The sequence below is a fragment of the Candida metapsilosis genome (genome assembly GCF_017655625.1).
Source record: "Candida metapsilosis strain BP57 chromosome Unknown scaffold1, whole genome shotgun sequence".
Taxonomy (NCBI): Eukaryota; Fungi; Ascomycota; class Pichiomycetes; order Serinales; family Debaryomycetaceae; genus Lodderomyces; species Lodderomyces metapsilosis.
In genome coordinates, this window is record NW_027138159.1 from 2,189,354 (window position 1) to 2,203,366 (window position 14,013).

General features: G+C 39.3%; 6 protein-coding genes across 6 annotated transcripts; 3 read left to right on the forward strand and 3 right to left on the reverse strand. All coding sequences in view use genetic code 12, as the record gives it.

Annotated features, from left to right (window-relative positions):
• Positions 1 to 812: 812 nt before the first annotated feature.
• Positions 813 to 2,759, reverse strand: I9W82_000996 (FHA domain-containing protein; the record flags this gene model as incomplete). Its single annotated transcript, XM_067695419.1, has 1 exon — positions 813 to 2,759. One exon carries the CDS (start codon positions 2,757 to 2,759, stop codon positions 813 to 815), a length of 1,947 nt encoding a protein of 648 aa, XP_067551019.1.
• An 884-nt stretch (positions 2,760 to 3,643) lies between these two features.
• On the forward strand, positions 3,644 to 8,020 carry KOG1 (ubiquitin-binding TORC1 subunit; the record flags this gene model as incomplete). The annotated part of the gene is made up of 1 exon (XM_067695420.1): positions 3,644 to 8,020. The coding sequence occupies one exon, from the start codon at positions 3,644 to 3,646 to the stop codon at positions 8,018 to 8,020; it is 4,377 nt and encodes a 1,458-aa protein (XP_067551020.1).
• A 304-nt stretch (positions 8,021 to 8,324) lies between these two features.
• On the forward strand, positions 8,325 to 9,503 carry MTM1 (Mtm1p; the record flags this gene model as incomplete). The annotated part of the gene is made up of 1 exon (XM_067695421.1): positions 8,325 to 9,503. The coding sequence occupies one exon, from the start codon at positions 8,325 to 8,327 to the stop codon at positions 9,501 to 9,503; it is 1,179 nt and encodes a 392-aa protein (XP_067551021.1).
• A 61-nt stretch (positions 9,504 to 9,564) lies between these two features.
• On the reverse strand, positions 9,565 to 10,686 carry I9W82_000999 (uncharacterized protein; the record flags this gene model as incomplete). The annotated part of the gene is made up of 1 exon (XM_067695422.1): positions 9,565 to 10,686. The coding sequence occupies one exon, from the start codon at positions 10,684 to 10,686 to the stop codon at positions 9,565 to 9,567; it is 1,122 nt and encodes a 373-aa protein (XP_067551022.1).
• A 141-nt stretch (positions 10,687 to 10,827) lies between these two features.
• On the reverse strand, positions 10,828 to 11,565 carry I9W82_001000 (uncharacterized protein; the record flags this gene model as incomplete). Its single annotated transcript, XM_067689700.1, has 1 exon — positions 10,828 to 11,565. One exon carries the CDS (start codon positions 11,563 to 11,565, stop codon positions 10,828 to 10,830), a length of 738 nt encoding a protein of 245 aa, XP_067551023.1.
• Positions 11,566 to 11,690: 125 nt separating this feature from the next.
• On the forward strand, positions 11,691 to 13,925 carry RSM22 (mitochondrial 37S ribosomal protein RSM22; the record flags this gene model as incomplete). The annotated part of the gene is made up of 1 exon (XM_067689701.1): positions 11,691 to 13,925. One exon carries the CDS (start codon positions 11,691 to 11,693, stop codon positions 13,923 to 13,925), a length of 2,235 nt encoding a protein of 744 aa, XP_067551024.1.
• Positions 13,926 to 14,013: the final 88 nt, after the last annotated feature.

Below are 14,013 nucleotides of genomic sequence, written 5' to 3' on the forward strand. Positions count from 1 at the left end.
CCTATTGCCAATGGTTTCGGTACCGTTACTTAAGTCCATTCCTTTGAGGATGGTACTGAATCAGAGACTTTTGATTTCTGAATCCCCTAACATTAATTTTTCTTTAGTTTGATGATGATTCTTAGAGTCTTCTTAGTATCACATGACCAAATAGCGTTTTTTTTAAGCGAAGCTAACATCGATGCTCATTTGAAATGTGAATTATATATTGCTAAATAAATATTGTTTAAATTTCGTTAAACTGGAAACTTTGTATGTATTCTGTATCCTCTCTTGATTATACACTTTGGTAAGTTGTCCCCTCTTTCAACTGTATGGACAAGGACTCAATACCAAGGGTTTACTTAACAGGTCGTGAACCGAGAGTGATTTAAATGTAATTGTTGCACGTGATTATTTCATTATCGTTCTGCAACAGCCTCAACAACAACTTCGGCAACAACAGTATTTGAATCAGCTACCACAAGGAATGACACCACTTATGCCTGATGCCCAACCTATGAATGCAGCAGCACCACCCACTCAACCTGGTGCACCAGAACCAAAGAAGAAAAGGGTGTATAGGAAAAAAACTGCAAAATAGGTGATCCTGTATCAAGTCTCGAGCTGGTATCAAAGATATTTCTCTGGAGTCAAATACATAAGCCAATAGAGAGAATTACATGATAACACTTAAACTTAAACATAATATAAACCTTAAACGTAGCTGAAAACAAGCAATAGAAGCATCCACTTCTTAGCCTCTTTGAAACCAAAATTAACCCCTCATAAAATATAAAATAAAAAAGAATTCGAAATGAACCAGTATACCCTTAATTTTCTTCCAATGTTGAACCATAAATACCAAGAGCTGTGATTGTCGCAGCTACATAGAACAATCCCTTGGCCACCTCTTTGAGAACACCTTTCAACTTCGAGTCTTCACTTGCTTGCTTCTTTCGAGGCGGCATGTCAACTTCATTCTCCTCGTCTCCGTCAATGCTGCTTCTTGGCCTTTCTTCTTGCCCATCCTCCACCATATCATGGTATGATCTCTTTTTATTGTCTTGTTCCTTTCTGCTAGGAGGCTGACAAGAATCTTTGTGAAGTGTTTCTCTAGAGCTTCCAGTGTGAATCTCCTCCCGCTCTGATTCACATACATCTGATTGACTGGATAATGTAGACGAGTTTTGCTCACTACCACAATAGCAGTCTTCTGGGTCAGAACATACACATATGGAACCCTCTTTGGAGTCAAACATATCCACGTAGTTGGAGGTGTGGTTTCCGTAATCACAGCACACTGAGCAGGCAGAAGAGCAGTCATCCAAGAGATAGCTTTCATCATCAGGGAGGTAGTCTGAAAAAGACTGGCCATGATCGGGAATACAATCTTCAGCGTCAGAGCAACCGCAAATTGATTCCTCTTCTAAGTAAGTCTCTTCAAATGGATTAGCTGTCGAATGACCGTACTCATTTCCATCCCAGTCTGAGTCCAAATGCGAGTCATCTGACTCGGATTTCAATTTCTCCTCCTCACAGCCCGACCTCACACTTTCAATGTCCACACTACCATCCACTTCAGAGCAAATACTATCATTGTCGTCTTGTGTGTTGTTATAGTATTCACGCAGGTACGATTCGACTGCATTAAGGTCTTTTTCATCCGACGCTTTGTCTGGTAAATCATTAAAGTTAGAAGCTTCCTCGGCAGGATTGATCTCTGCGTCGGAAACTTTGTATGTCATGGCCACTTTTCTTACTGATTCTCTCTCTTCTGTATCCACTTCGTCCTCTTTGCAGTAGGAATATTTTTCGGCACAACTAATTTCATCATTGGAAATCTCATATATGATGTCTGATTCACTTGGCGGTTCATTCTCTTCTGCACTCTCTTCAATGTACGAACCAGAATCACCATCATCCACTTCTTTTTCCAGGCTTCGGATTTGTACTTCCACGTCGACAGGGTGATTTTGCAGAGACTCGTTTTGTTTCCTTGTGGCATTTAAATCACAAATTCCATCAACTTCAACCAATTCAGCATCGGCATTTAAGGAGTCACTGTTCTTAAGATCAGCTTCCAATTCTCCTTCTTTCTTGTTATCATCACCAATTGGTTCACTTGAAGGCGATTTCAGGAAAGAGTGGAAAACTTCCATTTCATCCTTTCCCAATACCAGAGAAACTTCTATAGCTTCAGCAACTGGCAACAGAAACTTTGTTGCCACCTTCGATTCTGTTTCGCCTTCATCGTCACTCTTTTTAGTATTCTCTTCATCGGCAGCTGAAATATTGGTTACTGAATCATCAAGGGTAAAATCACTGTGTACATTGGAATCCGTGGACGTATGTGGAATCAACTTGAGCACGGACTTGTTTATAGAAACGTCAAACTTCATACTAACTTTTGGCAGATCAAACTCAGATAAGGGAATGCTTTTGTGCTCCAAATCAGATTCAAACACTTTAAAAACCTCCCTGATTTTCAGGGATGGTTTGGACAAAATGAACCCAACCGTGTCCTTATCCTTCAAAGGATGTCTGGTATTCCGTTTGATTACGGCTTCGTTGACTATAGTGCCAAAAGTAGAATTTGTGTCTTCTATGGTGAACTCATTGCTGTTGTACCTCACTGTGGCGTGTTGTTTAGACAAGTGCTTATTCTTGAAAAACAAATTTGTAATGGACGCCACTCGGTCCCCACCTCTGCTAGAGACCCTTTTAACATGGGCTTCTTGTTCGTCTTGGAACAGTAAGATACGTTCGCCTGGCTTCATTTGGAAGGCAAATTTAACAGATAATAAGAAGTATATGCTTGTAGGTATGCCTGTAGATAGGATTAATAGTGTAAAGTTGTTATGAATTGAAAAGAAAAGAAAGATAAAGGAGAGGGAGAGAGTGGGTTAAATAGATATATTATGAGGAAATATATGTAATTTACACAAAAATGTAACTCTCTCCCTTATCTTAAAAGAGAGAAAGAGAGAGAGAGTGTGTGTGTGTGTGTAGGTGTCACATAATTTTGTTTAAGGTAAGTTTAAGTATGTTAACTAACTACTCACGTCATTACACCTAAACAAAAGCAAATTGTCTGAATTGCATACCTTGCGGTTTCACTATACTTGAGACCTTGTGAAATCTAATGTAAATCAATCATTTGCTCGCGTTCCTGTCAATGTATAATGCTGTTATCTTTAGCCAGCTTTTGATCAAAAGAAATTCCCCTCAAGCAGCCGCTCCAATGCAAGAGGGGAAAGGAAAACGGCTAACTCTCTTAATCTTGACAACCTGATGGTTCTGTATCCTCTTACTGTAAAGTTTTTATCTCCGGTGACTGCAATATATATATGTATGTATACGGACCCAGTTGAAGTTTAATATCAAGCTGAGAAAATCTGCAAATCACTTTCAGCTTTTCATATTTATCTGCGACATCACAAATCAAGCTTAGAGGCTTCCCCTCATGATAATATGTAGACATGCATAATATACTTGGATTCTTTTGCCATGGTACTACAATGGTAGCGTTTGTTGTCTCAAAAATAAATCTTTTCGTGTGAGGAGAGGGTTTTTGGAAAATCAAACAAACCCTTATATCGTTGACAATTGAAATAATAACTGCATTTGGTCTGTGCTTATCAATAAAGTGCCAAAACAAACTATGGCGATGGATAATTTACCCAACTCACAGGAGATTGTTGAGCATGATAACACTCGACGAATAGCCAAGATGAATGACAAGATGAGACATGGGTTTGGTGAAGACTACAATTCCGAAAACTTCTTAACCACCCTTGCCAATACGTTTTATATCTATTTCGATGACAAAAGGCATAGCACCACCGGAAATCCTCTTACCAAAGAGATGAAGAATAGTCCCAAGTACTTTAAAAACTATCAGCCCATTCTCGATTGGAAAATCATGAAGGAACGACAAAAGACCATTAGTGCAGTATTGGTGATGTGCCTCAATTTAGGTGTTGATCCGCCAGATGTTATGAAGACTTACCCCTGTGCTAAACTTGAAGCTTGGTGTGACCCTACTACTTTCACGGATACCAAAAAAGCAATTGAAAACATTGGTAAAAACTTGCAATCTCAATACGAGACACTTTCATTAAGAACTAGATACAAGCAATCATTAGATCCATGTGTAGAGGATGTGAAAAGATTTTGCAACACCTTAAGACGTAACGCCAAAGATGAAAGAATACTTTTTCACTATAATGGACACGGAGTACCACAACCAACAACAAGTGGAGAAATATGGGTATTCAACCGTGGTTATACCCAATATATACCTATATCACTTTATGACTTACAAACCTGGCTTGGAGCTCCGGTTATTTTTGTTTACGACTGCAACAGTGCGGGAAACATTGTTCACAATTTCAAAAAATTTGTCCAAAAGCGAATAGATGATGATAATGAAGGTAATCACGACGCCAGTGCACCATCACCAACTTCAGCTTATCTTGATTGTATTCAGTTGGCAGCATGCAAAAGCAATGAGTTGTTACCAATGAGTCCAGACCTTCCTGCTGATTTGTTCACGTGTTGTCTTACTTGTCCTATTGACATAAGTATTAAATGGTTTATAATGCAAAGTTCACTTAAGAAAAGTTACTACGACTCACTACCGAAGAATCAAATAGGAAATGTCATTGTTCCAGGAAAATTAACGGATCGAAGAACTCCTCTAGGGGAGCTCAACTGGATATTCACAGCAATAACGGATACAATCGCGTGGACTTCCCTTTCAAGACCAATTTTTAAACGCCTTTTCCGTCAAGACTTGATGGTTGCTGCATTGTTTCGAAATTTCTTGTTGGCAAAGAGAATTATGCCCCACCTAAATTGCAACCCAATAAGTGATCCACCATTGCCGGACTCGGTAAAGTATCATCCAATGTGGGACTCATGGGATTTGGCCATTGATCAAGTCCTCTCGCAATTGTTGAAAACTGGTAAAGAGGAGCAAGTGAATCAAAGTACAACCCCAACGCAACCACTGATTGCAAACGGTCTGGTAACTGCAAATGGGAGTAGTGCCGCGCATTCTGTGCCTCATGCAAATGGCTCTTCGTCCATCGTACCCACTACTCAAAGCTTAGGAAATTATCAACATTCAACTTTTTTTGAGCAGCAATTGACTGCTTTTGAAATCTGGTTAAAATATGCTGGTCCCTCGACAAAAGAACCACCTGAACAGCTACCAATCGTTTTGCAAGTATTATTATCTCAAGTGCATCGTTTGAGAGCTTTAGTCTTGCTTTCAAAGTTTTTAGATTTGGGGCCATGGGGAGTTTACTTGTCTTTATCTATTGGAATATTCCCCTATGTGTTGAAACTTTTACAAAGCCCCGCGCAAGAATTGAAACCAGTGTTGATATTCATATGGGCAAGGATTATGGCCATTGACTACAAGGGAACTCAGCAAGAATTGTGTAAAGATAAGGGATACAATTACTTTTACCTGATTTTAAATTCATCACCACAAAATCAAACTGGTGGTCACGGGTCTAACTCGTCCAGTGCCATGTTAATAAATGATGATCATAAAGCAATGAGTGCATTTATTTTGACCCTTTTTATAAAAGATTTCAAGAACGGGCAGAGACTTTGCTTCTCGAGCGAAGTCGTCACCAACTGCATACGGTTTATTCAAACAAGTGAGAATCCGTTGTTGAGGCAATGGTGTAGCTTGTTGCTCTCGCAATTGTGGAACAAGTACCCCGATGGAAAGTGGGTGGCCTACAAAGATGGGCATATAAATCAATTGCTGTTGCTTGTCAATGACCCTATACCAGAAGTCCGAACATCTATTGTTCTTGCATTATCAACCTTTCTTTCAGATCCGGCTCTGGCTACTTCATCAATTGGTCCATCACATCAAGGACAATCAAAACCACCACAATACAGTGCCACTTCCGAGGCCAGAAAGGACGAAATGAGGCAGCAGGATTTGAAACTCGCCAATGTTGTATTAGGCCTTTTAGGAGACGGTTCTCCCATTGTGCGCAAAGAATTGGTTTTCTTCATCAATAAATTCATTAAAGCTTATTCCAAGTTCTTTTTAGTGGTTGCGTTCAACCAATTAGAGGAGGAAATTGTACTTCTTGACAACCCAAATAACTTGAATGACTTCAGAAAACGGTCTCCAGCATATGGATCCATATTTAGCTCACTTTGGAAAGCATTATTAATATTGTCGGAAGATCCCCATTGCGAGGTGAAATACTTCGCTGAAATTGTAATTGATTACATTATGGTGGATTTGAACAAGAGTGAATTGGGCCCCATGGTTAAGCAGATGCAAGGCTACTTGTTGAGCAAGTCCACGCTCAGCATTAGTGAAAGCTTTATTTCAGGAACCCCTATTTTGAGTAAGCCCGGGGGAGAAAAAAGACAAGTATCCAGTGCATCGGTCATCAACAGGAAAAACAACTTGCTCATTAATGGGTCATCGTTGCAAACAAGGGCCGTTTCAACAAATGATCACTCATCTGAAACCAAATCTGACAATGAATCCATCACGTCAAAAATTAAGAATATGTCCATGTCAAGATTGTTAAAGAGCTTGCAGTTGAATGAAGAGTCTGAAATCAAAGGATTTAGTCGTATGTTGTCTTCGGGCCCGGTCCCCAGTCGATATGGAGCTGAATATAGACCCAAATCTGCATTTTACAAAACTCGAGATTCCACCGAATTGCCTGAACTACCAGCCGAATCAGATTTTTTTGAGTATAGCTGTGAATATTTCCAGGAACCTCAAATGTCCAAGAATGAAGCTGATGAGCCTGGGTCCAAAGAATACGTCAAGAGGTTGTGGCGCAGGAATAGAAATGAGCAAATTATTCAGGAAACCCAACCTCAGAAGGAGATGGCATTACGTGGTGATTGGAATAGCAATGTAAAGGTGTTAAATAATACGTCGCAACCCAAATGCCTCAAATTTACGCAATTTGAGAAAATTCTTGTTGCTAGTGATGAGAAGGATAATGTGACAATTTGGGATTGGGGACGAAGTAAAATTGTTAAAAAATTTTCCAATGGGAATCCGTTTGGGACTAAAATCACTGACTTGAAGTTTTTGAATGAAGATGATCAACCTTTATTGTACACTGGTTCATCTGATGGTGTAGTAAAGATTTATAAAAACTTTCACAATGATGAAAGCTTGGACAATGAATATGATGATGAGAACGATGATCCATACAGAGGTAACAGGATAAATCAAAGACATGAGTACTTTGAAGAAAATGATAACGATGTCAATTCGAATAAAATAGAGTTGGTTACTGGCTGGAGGGCTTTGACAGACTTGCTTCTTACCGCAAAAAGTTCTGGTCTCGTTTCCGAATGGCAACAATCAAGAGGGTCGCTATTGGTTAGTGGTGATGTTAAGGTTATTCGTATTTGGGATGCACCACGTGAATTGTGTTTACTGGATATTCCTGCTAGGTCTTCGTCGTCGATTACTAGCTTGACATCTGACCAAGTTGCAGGTAACATCTTTGTTGCAGGATTTGACGATGGTAGTATAAGGGTCTATGATCAAAGACTTGATGCAAGAGAGTCGATGGTGCGAACCTGGAAACTGACAAGACAGCCTAATGGGCAACCTTTGAGTAATGTTGGGCATGGATCGATCAAAAATGTCCATATGCAAAGAGGAGGATTTAGGGAATTGGTTAGTGGGTCGTCCGATGGGTTTGTCAACTTGTGGGATATAAGATTAAACGATCCAGTATTGACTTATAATACTCCAGGCAATCAAATCCGTAGCATTGACGTTCATGAGCATGCGCCAGTTTTAGCTACAGGCTCCAAATCGGTAAATGTTTGGTCAACTGCCGGTGAAGACTTGACATCTTTGAAGAATCCTTCCCATGACAAATATTTGACTACGAATAGAGGTATTAATTATCTTTCGAGTGTTACATTCCACCCGCATAGAATGATGCTTGCAACTAATTATACTCAAGATGCAAACATTAACATATATACTTGTACAGATGTAGTTAGTGAGTATTGAAAAAAGTTTTTTGGTCTAAAAATAGACCGGTTCTTCTAGAACTGTTAAACCGTAGTCGCATAATTGTAACCGCTCTGAGACACCTTAGTGGGCAAGAGAGAAGAAAAGTGCGGCGGAAAAAAAAATGTATTAAATCGGGTAAAACATACCGAGCAATCGATTTGAGAAGAGACATTAAATTTTGAAGCAGATCGCATTTTGAGACACAACAGACAAAGACGGTGATACGAGATATTTATAACATCCAAAGCATACTATCATTTCACCTGTCTGCATTAGCAACCCCTACCATCACGTATACTACATGTCCCTCTCATCTGAACTAGCTGCCGGGATAGAAGACAACGAGTTATCCTTTGGTGGCAATAAAGATAGAATGTTACCTCGAAATGAACAGAAAGTCATTACTGATGAGAACATATCGGTGAGCCAGAGAATGATTAGTGCCTGTTCCGGGAGTCTAATAACTTCGTTAGTTGTGACACCATTTGACGTTATACGAATCAGAATTCAGCAACAAGAAATACTACCGAAGAATGAACCTTGTTGCCAAGTCCATTACCCTGAACACTTTATTAAACGATTACCGAAACATGAAGCTGCAGCATTGGCTGCTTCGCCAGAATTATTTTGGATACACAACAAGTACTGTCTTCCAGGGGCAGAGCAGTGTATGCGGATTACATCGACATTTCAAGGGTTTTCTACGATAACCAGGCATGAGGGTGTTGCCACTCTTTGGCGTGGATTGTCTTTGACTTTGTTGATGGCAATACCATCGAATATTATCTACTTCACTGGGTATGAGTATATCCGTGATCACTCGCCATTTGGTTACTCTTCATTCAATCCATTGTTATGTGGGGCATTGGCACGTATAATGTCAGCGACATTTGTAGCGCCAGCAGAATTGATAAAGACACAATTGCAATCGATACCGAGTGATTCTAGAAGCTCATCTCATGTGTTACGCCATCTCATGAGCGACTCAATGGCATTGGTGAGGAAGAATGGTGTGTTTACTCTATTTAAGGGATTACAGATTACCTTGTGGAGAGATGTTCCATTTTCAGGTATTTACTGGTCGTCATATGAAATATGTAAAAAGCAATTTGCTCATATTTTGAAAACAGACTTTAACAACACCACTAGCGGGGGAGCTGATGATTGGAAAGTATTTACAACATCTTTCTTGTCGGGATCCATATCTGGTGCAATTGCTGCGTTTTTCACTAATCCTTTTGATGTTGGAAAGACAAGATTGCAAATAACAATGGATGATGGTGACATCAAGCATAAGCCGAAGACGAATATGTTTAAATTCTTGGGCAGTATTTACAAGAATGAAGGTATTGGAGCATTGTACTCTGGTTTCGGTCCCAGAGTTATGAAGATTGCTCCTGCGTGTGCGATCATGATATCTTCATACGAGGTCGGTAAGAAGTTCTTCAAGAATGGGAATGTCTTTAATGAGTTAAGTTAAGCATGTATGTATAAATTAATAAATTGATAGATCTTGTATAAAAAGAGCAGAGATTGTAAGACTAACTCCAATGGTCTTCAAGAATTGAATTGTCACCGAGGGGATCGTGGCGGTACTCCTGTCCATATTGTAAATTCTGTGATTGCAACGGATAAACTTTGGAGAATGTGCGTCTAGTGTTTGGAATCTGTTCTTGTGAAGGTAGAGATTGAGCTTGATGGTTTGACTTTAATGGATGAGTTCCATTTTCATGATCAATATGTATGCAAGGAGCCTTTTTACATTCAGCGCAAGAAGATTGAGGCGTAGGCATATCGTAATTTTTCAACTTTATTTGCTCATTAGCGTATGGTTGTTGATACTGAGGTGATTTTCGCTTAATTGCCAATTTCGATAATCTTGTTGGTGATGTGTGACTAAGATCACCATCCCGCAAAACTTGATTAATACCATTGCCTGAGTGACCTTGATCCAATGCATTCATAGATTGACTTTGCTCCAACGAGTTCATACATTCCATAAAATCCTCACAAACATCATTTAATTTGCGTGATGTTGTGTGTAATGTGTAAACATAGTCAATGATGCTCTCTCTCAAGTCATTAGATATTGACCGGACAAATTGTTGCTCCACTACTTGTAAACTGCAATCAACTTCTTCCAATTTTTCAATAATCAAAACGGTTGATGATGCTTTAGGTCCTACTCGTGCTTTATTCTCCTTCAACTGTTTTTCCAATTTCATTTTGGCAAAAAGTAGCTCCTTCTGTTTCTTTTCACGCTCATTGACAAAGGATAAACTCAACTTGATCTTCTCCAATTTTTCATTCAATTGAGCACTTGTATTAGTCTGGGCTGAAAAGATAAAGTTGAAATCTTTGATGATCAGGGAACAATCTTGTGTGGGAATAGAGTCTGACCATAAACTGGTATCACCTAAAATCTCTTGCTCAAGCTTCTTTGCCCTCACATTCACCTTTATAAGCTTGGTCAACTTTTGATGAATCTTGTGAGCTGATGATCTTGATAATTTCGATGTGTGTTCGTCTGTGACTGTGTTGTCATTGTGCAGTTGTGTGCTTGCTGATGCACCAAAACCAGACATGGATACAACTTTCTCTAAAACTCGGTGGAGAGCAGTTCCAGGACGTTTTTCATCCATTCCTATATTGGTTCCAATCATTTAGGGGAATGACGTTTTTCAGTTGTATTTTTGGTGCATTAAATTTACTTGGTTATGCTGAGACATTCGCAGCCAAATAGAGACTACAGTTTAAAAGTCGTGTGATTTGAACAAATGCTTTCCTTTTATACACAAAGTTGTCTATTTCTTCTTGGAGACTTCTTCATCCAAATTGAGTCCGGTTATATTAGCAATGTACTGTTTCAAAGATTGTGTACCACTTTCAACACGCTTGACACTGTGCTCTGTTCCGTCTTCAATAGCTTTGGCCAATCCAACAACACTATTATAAGCATTGGCTTGTTGTTGTGCCACTTGTGGAACATTCTTTTGCTCCAACCTCCAAGTAAACTCCCGCGTATTGTCAAATGTTACTGGCAAAAAGTACTTGAATGCTGCTAATCCAGTAATCACAGGAAATGTAATTTTGGCAATCACTCCACGAGGTCTAGCCGCAATTGTTCCTGCCAAAGCTGCAACTATAACATAAATACCATTTGGTAAAAGATCTTCCTTCTTGTAATGTAAGTCACTAACTGTCGTTGTAACGAATCTTTCTGTGTCGTTGAATTTGGTGTAGCCTTTGTTTGCCCAATTTGACAAGTCGGATACTCTAGCTGAAACGAATTCTCTTGTGCCTTTGAAGAAGTTTTCAGTTGAGCTAAAGGTTCGTACGGAAATACCATCAACGAGCCTATTTTCACCTAAGGATTTGATCTCTGAAGCTGGAGCTGGAACCACTGTTCCCGGAAGTGGAATAACCTCCGTGTCATCCTCGTAGAAATTTCTCTTTGATTCGTTTCTGATAATTGATGAGTTGTGAGACATAGCTAGTCCTGTAGTAAGGACGGAAACGCTTAGTGTGACTGATCTAAACATAGCTTTGCGGTGATTGAGGTTGTGGACGAGATTCGACTGGGTTTTTTTTTTTTTGCTTTCTCACGTTTTAACCGAATCTTATTTGCGCACACTCATCTCACCTTTTTCTCTTGCAACCAGTCACGATGAGCATGAGTCGAGGTGCCATATTGGCAAGGAGCAAGCTAGGGTATATAATACGAAGGCAGCATACTCTAGCGCATACACAACAGCCGAAGCGATCAAACCAAGGATTCGATTACGATTTCATAAAGGCAGAGGATCGATCGAGGGCTGAGATTTTGAAAAATTATTTAACACAAGAACAAGTTTTAAGTCATATTGAAGGAGACGAAGGTTCGCTGCAGTCTGATGGTCGATCTCCATTCAGAAATGAAGATGGTACATTAATCAAGGGAAATAATGCCTTGGAAGCTAGGTTAGATGACCGTACTTTACAAGGAAGGATAGATCATTCGGTTACTATGTTACCACCAGAAATTGCCAAAACGATTCAAAATAATATCTTGAGCACCACCATACCTGCCAAATTAAGAGAACGTGTGGTATCGGTGTATCAGAATTTGCAAAAGAACCAAATTCAACAAGCACCACTGAGTGAACTTGATTGTAATGCTCACATTGCTGGACTTTTCTTACAAGATTACAGTCATGTGAAGCAAGTGCTTGGTGAGTTGAGACATAGGGTTGGCCATGATAATTTCAATCCAAGGAAAGTTTTGGATATCGGATATGGACCAGCAACGGGTATTGTAGCGTTGAATGAAATAATGGGACCAACTTGGGTTCCAGAAGAGAAGGATGCTTATATCGTTGGAAGAAAGAATAATGAAATGAAAAAGAGAGCTAAAATAATCTTGTCAAGGCAAGTGAATGAAAATTCTTCAACTAATGAGACGGAAGAGAAGGAGACTGGGGAGACTGAGGAGACTGAGAAGAAGGAGACCAAAGAGAAGGAGTATGTAGGTCCTATCGATGCCAAAAGGATTCAAGTTCGAACCAAGTTGAGAGATAGTATGCCAGTGACAAAGAGTTATGATTTGATTATTGTCCATCACGCCCTTTTAACTAGAGAATACAATTTTCCAAACGATGTTGATGAAAACATGAGAATGATTTTAAAACTTCTTGCACCAAAGGGTCACTTGGTTTTGGTTGAGCGGGGGAACTCGGTTGGGTTTGAAACTATTGCTAGAGCAAGACAGTTGATGATACGGCCAGAGAATTTCCCACATGAATTGGGTAAGATTCCACGTCCATATGTCAAAGGTTCGAGTGGTAAACCACAGCACTTGAAGAAGGAAGATAATATGATTAGTGAGGATGATATTGAGTTTGAAAAGGAAATGTTGGCCAAATTGGATTTGGAAGAGGCTAGAGAACAAGGTGTCAATTTAGAGACTGAATTGGATGAAAAGTTTGGTAAAATTAATGATGATGAAATGAAATTTGACGAAGAGAATGATCCAAATTTTGAAGTGCTTGATGTTGAAGCAGCTGCTGAACCGTCATTTGATAAAATAGATTACCATTTGAAGGTTATTGCTCCATGTCCTCATCATAGAAAGTGTCCTTTACAATTGGGTGATCCAAAGTATTACAAAATTCCATCACATAAACACCGGTTGAATTTCTGTTCATTTTCGAAAATTATGGAAAGACCCGATTACACAATGGAATTGAAAAAGGGTAAGAAATTGGCTGTGAAATGGGACAAAAACTCAATAGATGGAATTGGAACTCTTCGTCGTGGTGAATTGAAGAAACTTGGAGGTAAAGGAAGACCAGGCGGTAGAGATACGGAGGATGGTTCGTACTCCTATTTAATTGTTGAAAGAAGTGACAATAATGCAGAATCAATTGAGCATATCAGTAACCTACGTGACTACAGTAGCAATGATAATTCGCCAATAGACAAAGATGATATTAACAATTGGCCAAGAATTATCCGAACTCCAGATAAGTTGAAAAAGAATGTCAGATTAACAGTTTGCTCGCATGAAGGAAATGTCGAAACATGGCAAATTCCACGATCATTAGGCAAACAAACTTATCATGATGCAAGAAAAGTGCAGTTGGGTGATTTGTGGGCATTGGATAAAAAGACAAGTACCAAAAGACAACCAATTTCAAATGAAGTCAAGTCTAAATTGGATACGTTGTACAAGAGTCATAAAAAGACATTCAAGAAGGAACAACAACGTAAAATATGGAAGAAAAAAGTTGGTGTTAGTGAAAGTGAATTTGATGATGGGTTTTTGGCAACTGAGATGATGGCGAATAAGTTGGAGAATAGTCGATCCTATAAGAAACAAGGAAGACGATTGGATATCAACCCTGAAGAGTATGAGGGAAAGTGATTGTATATAAAGGCTGTATATAGAGTTAATGAGTATTTATTTATTTATGGGGGTCTTTGCTCTACTGTTTACTCTACACGTCTTGTTA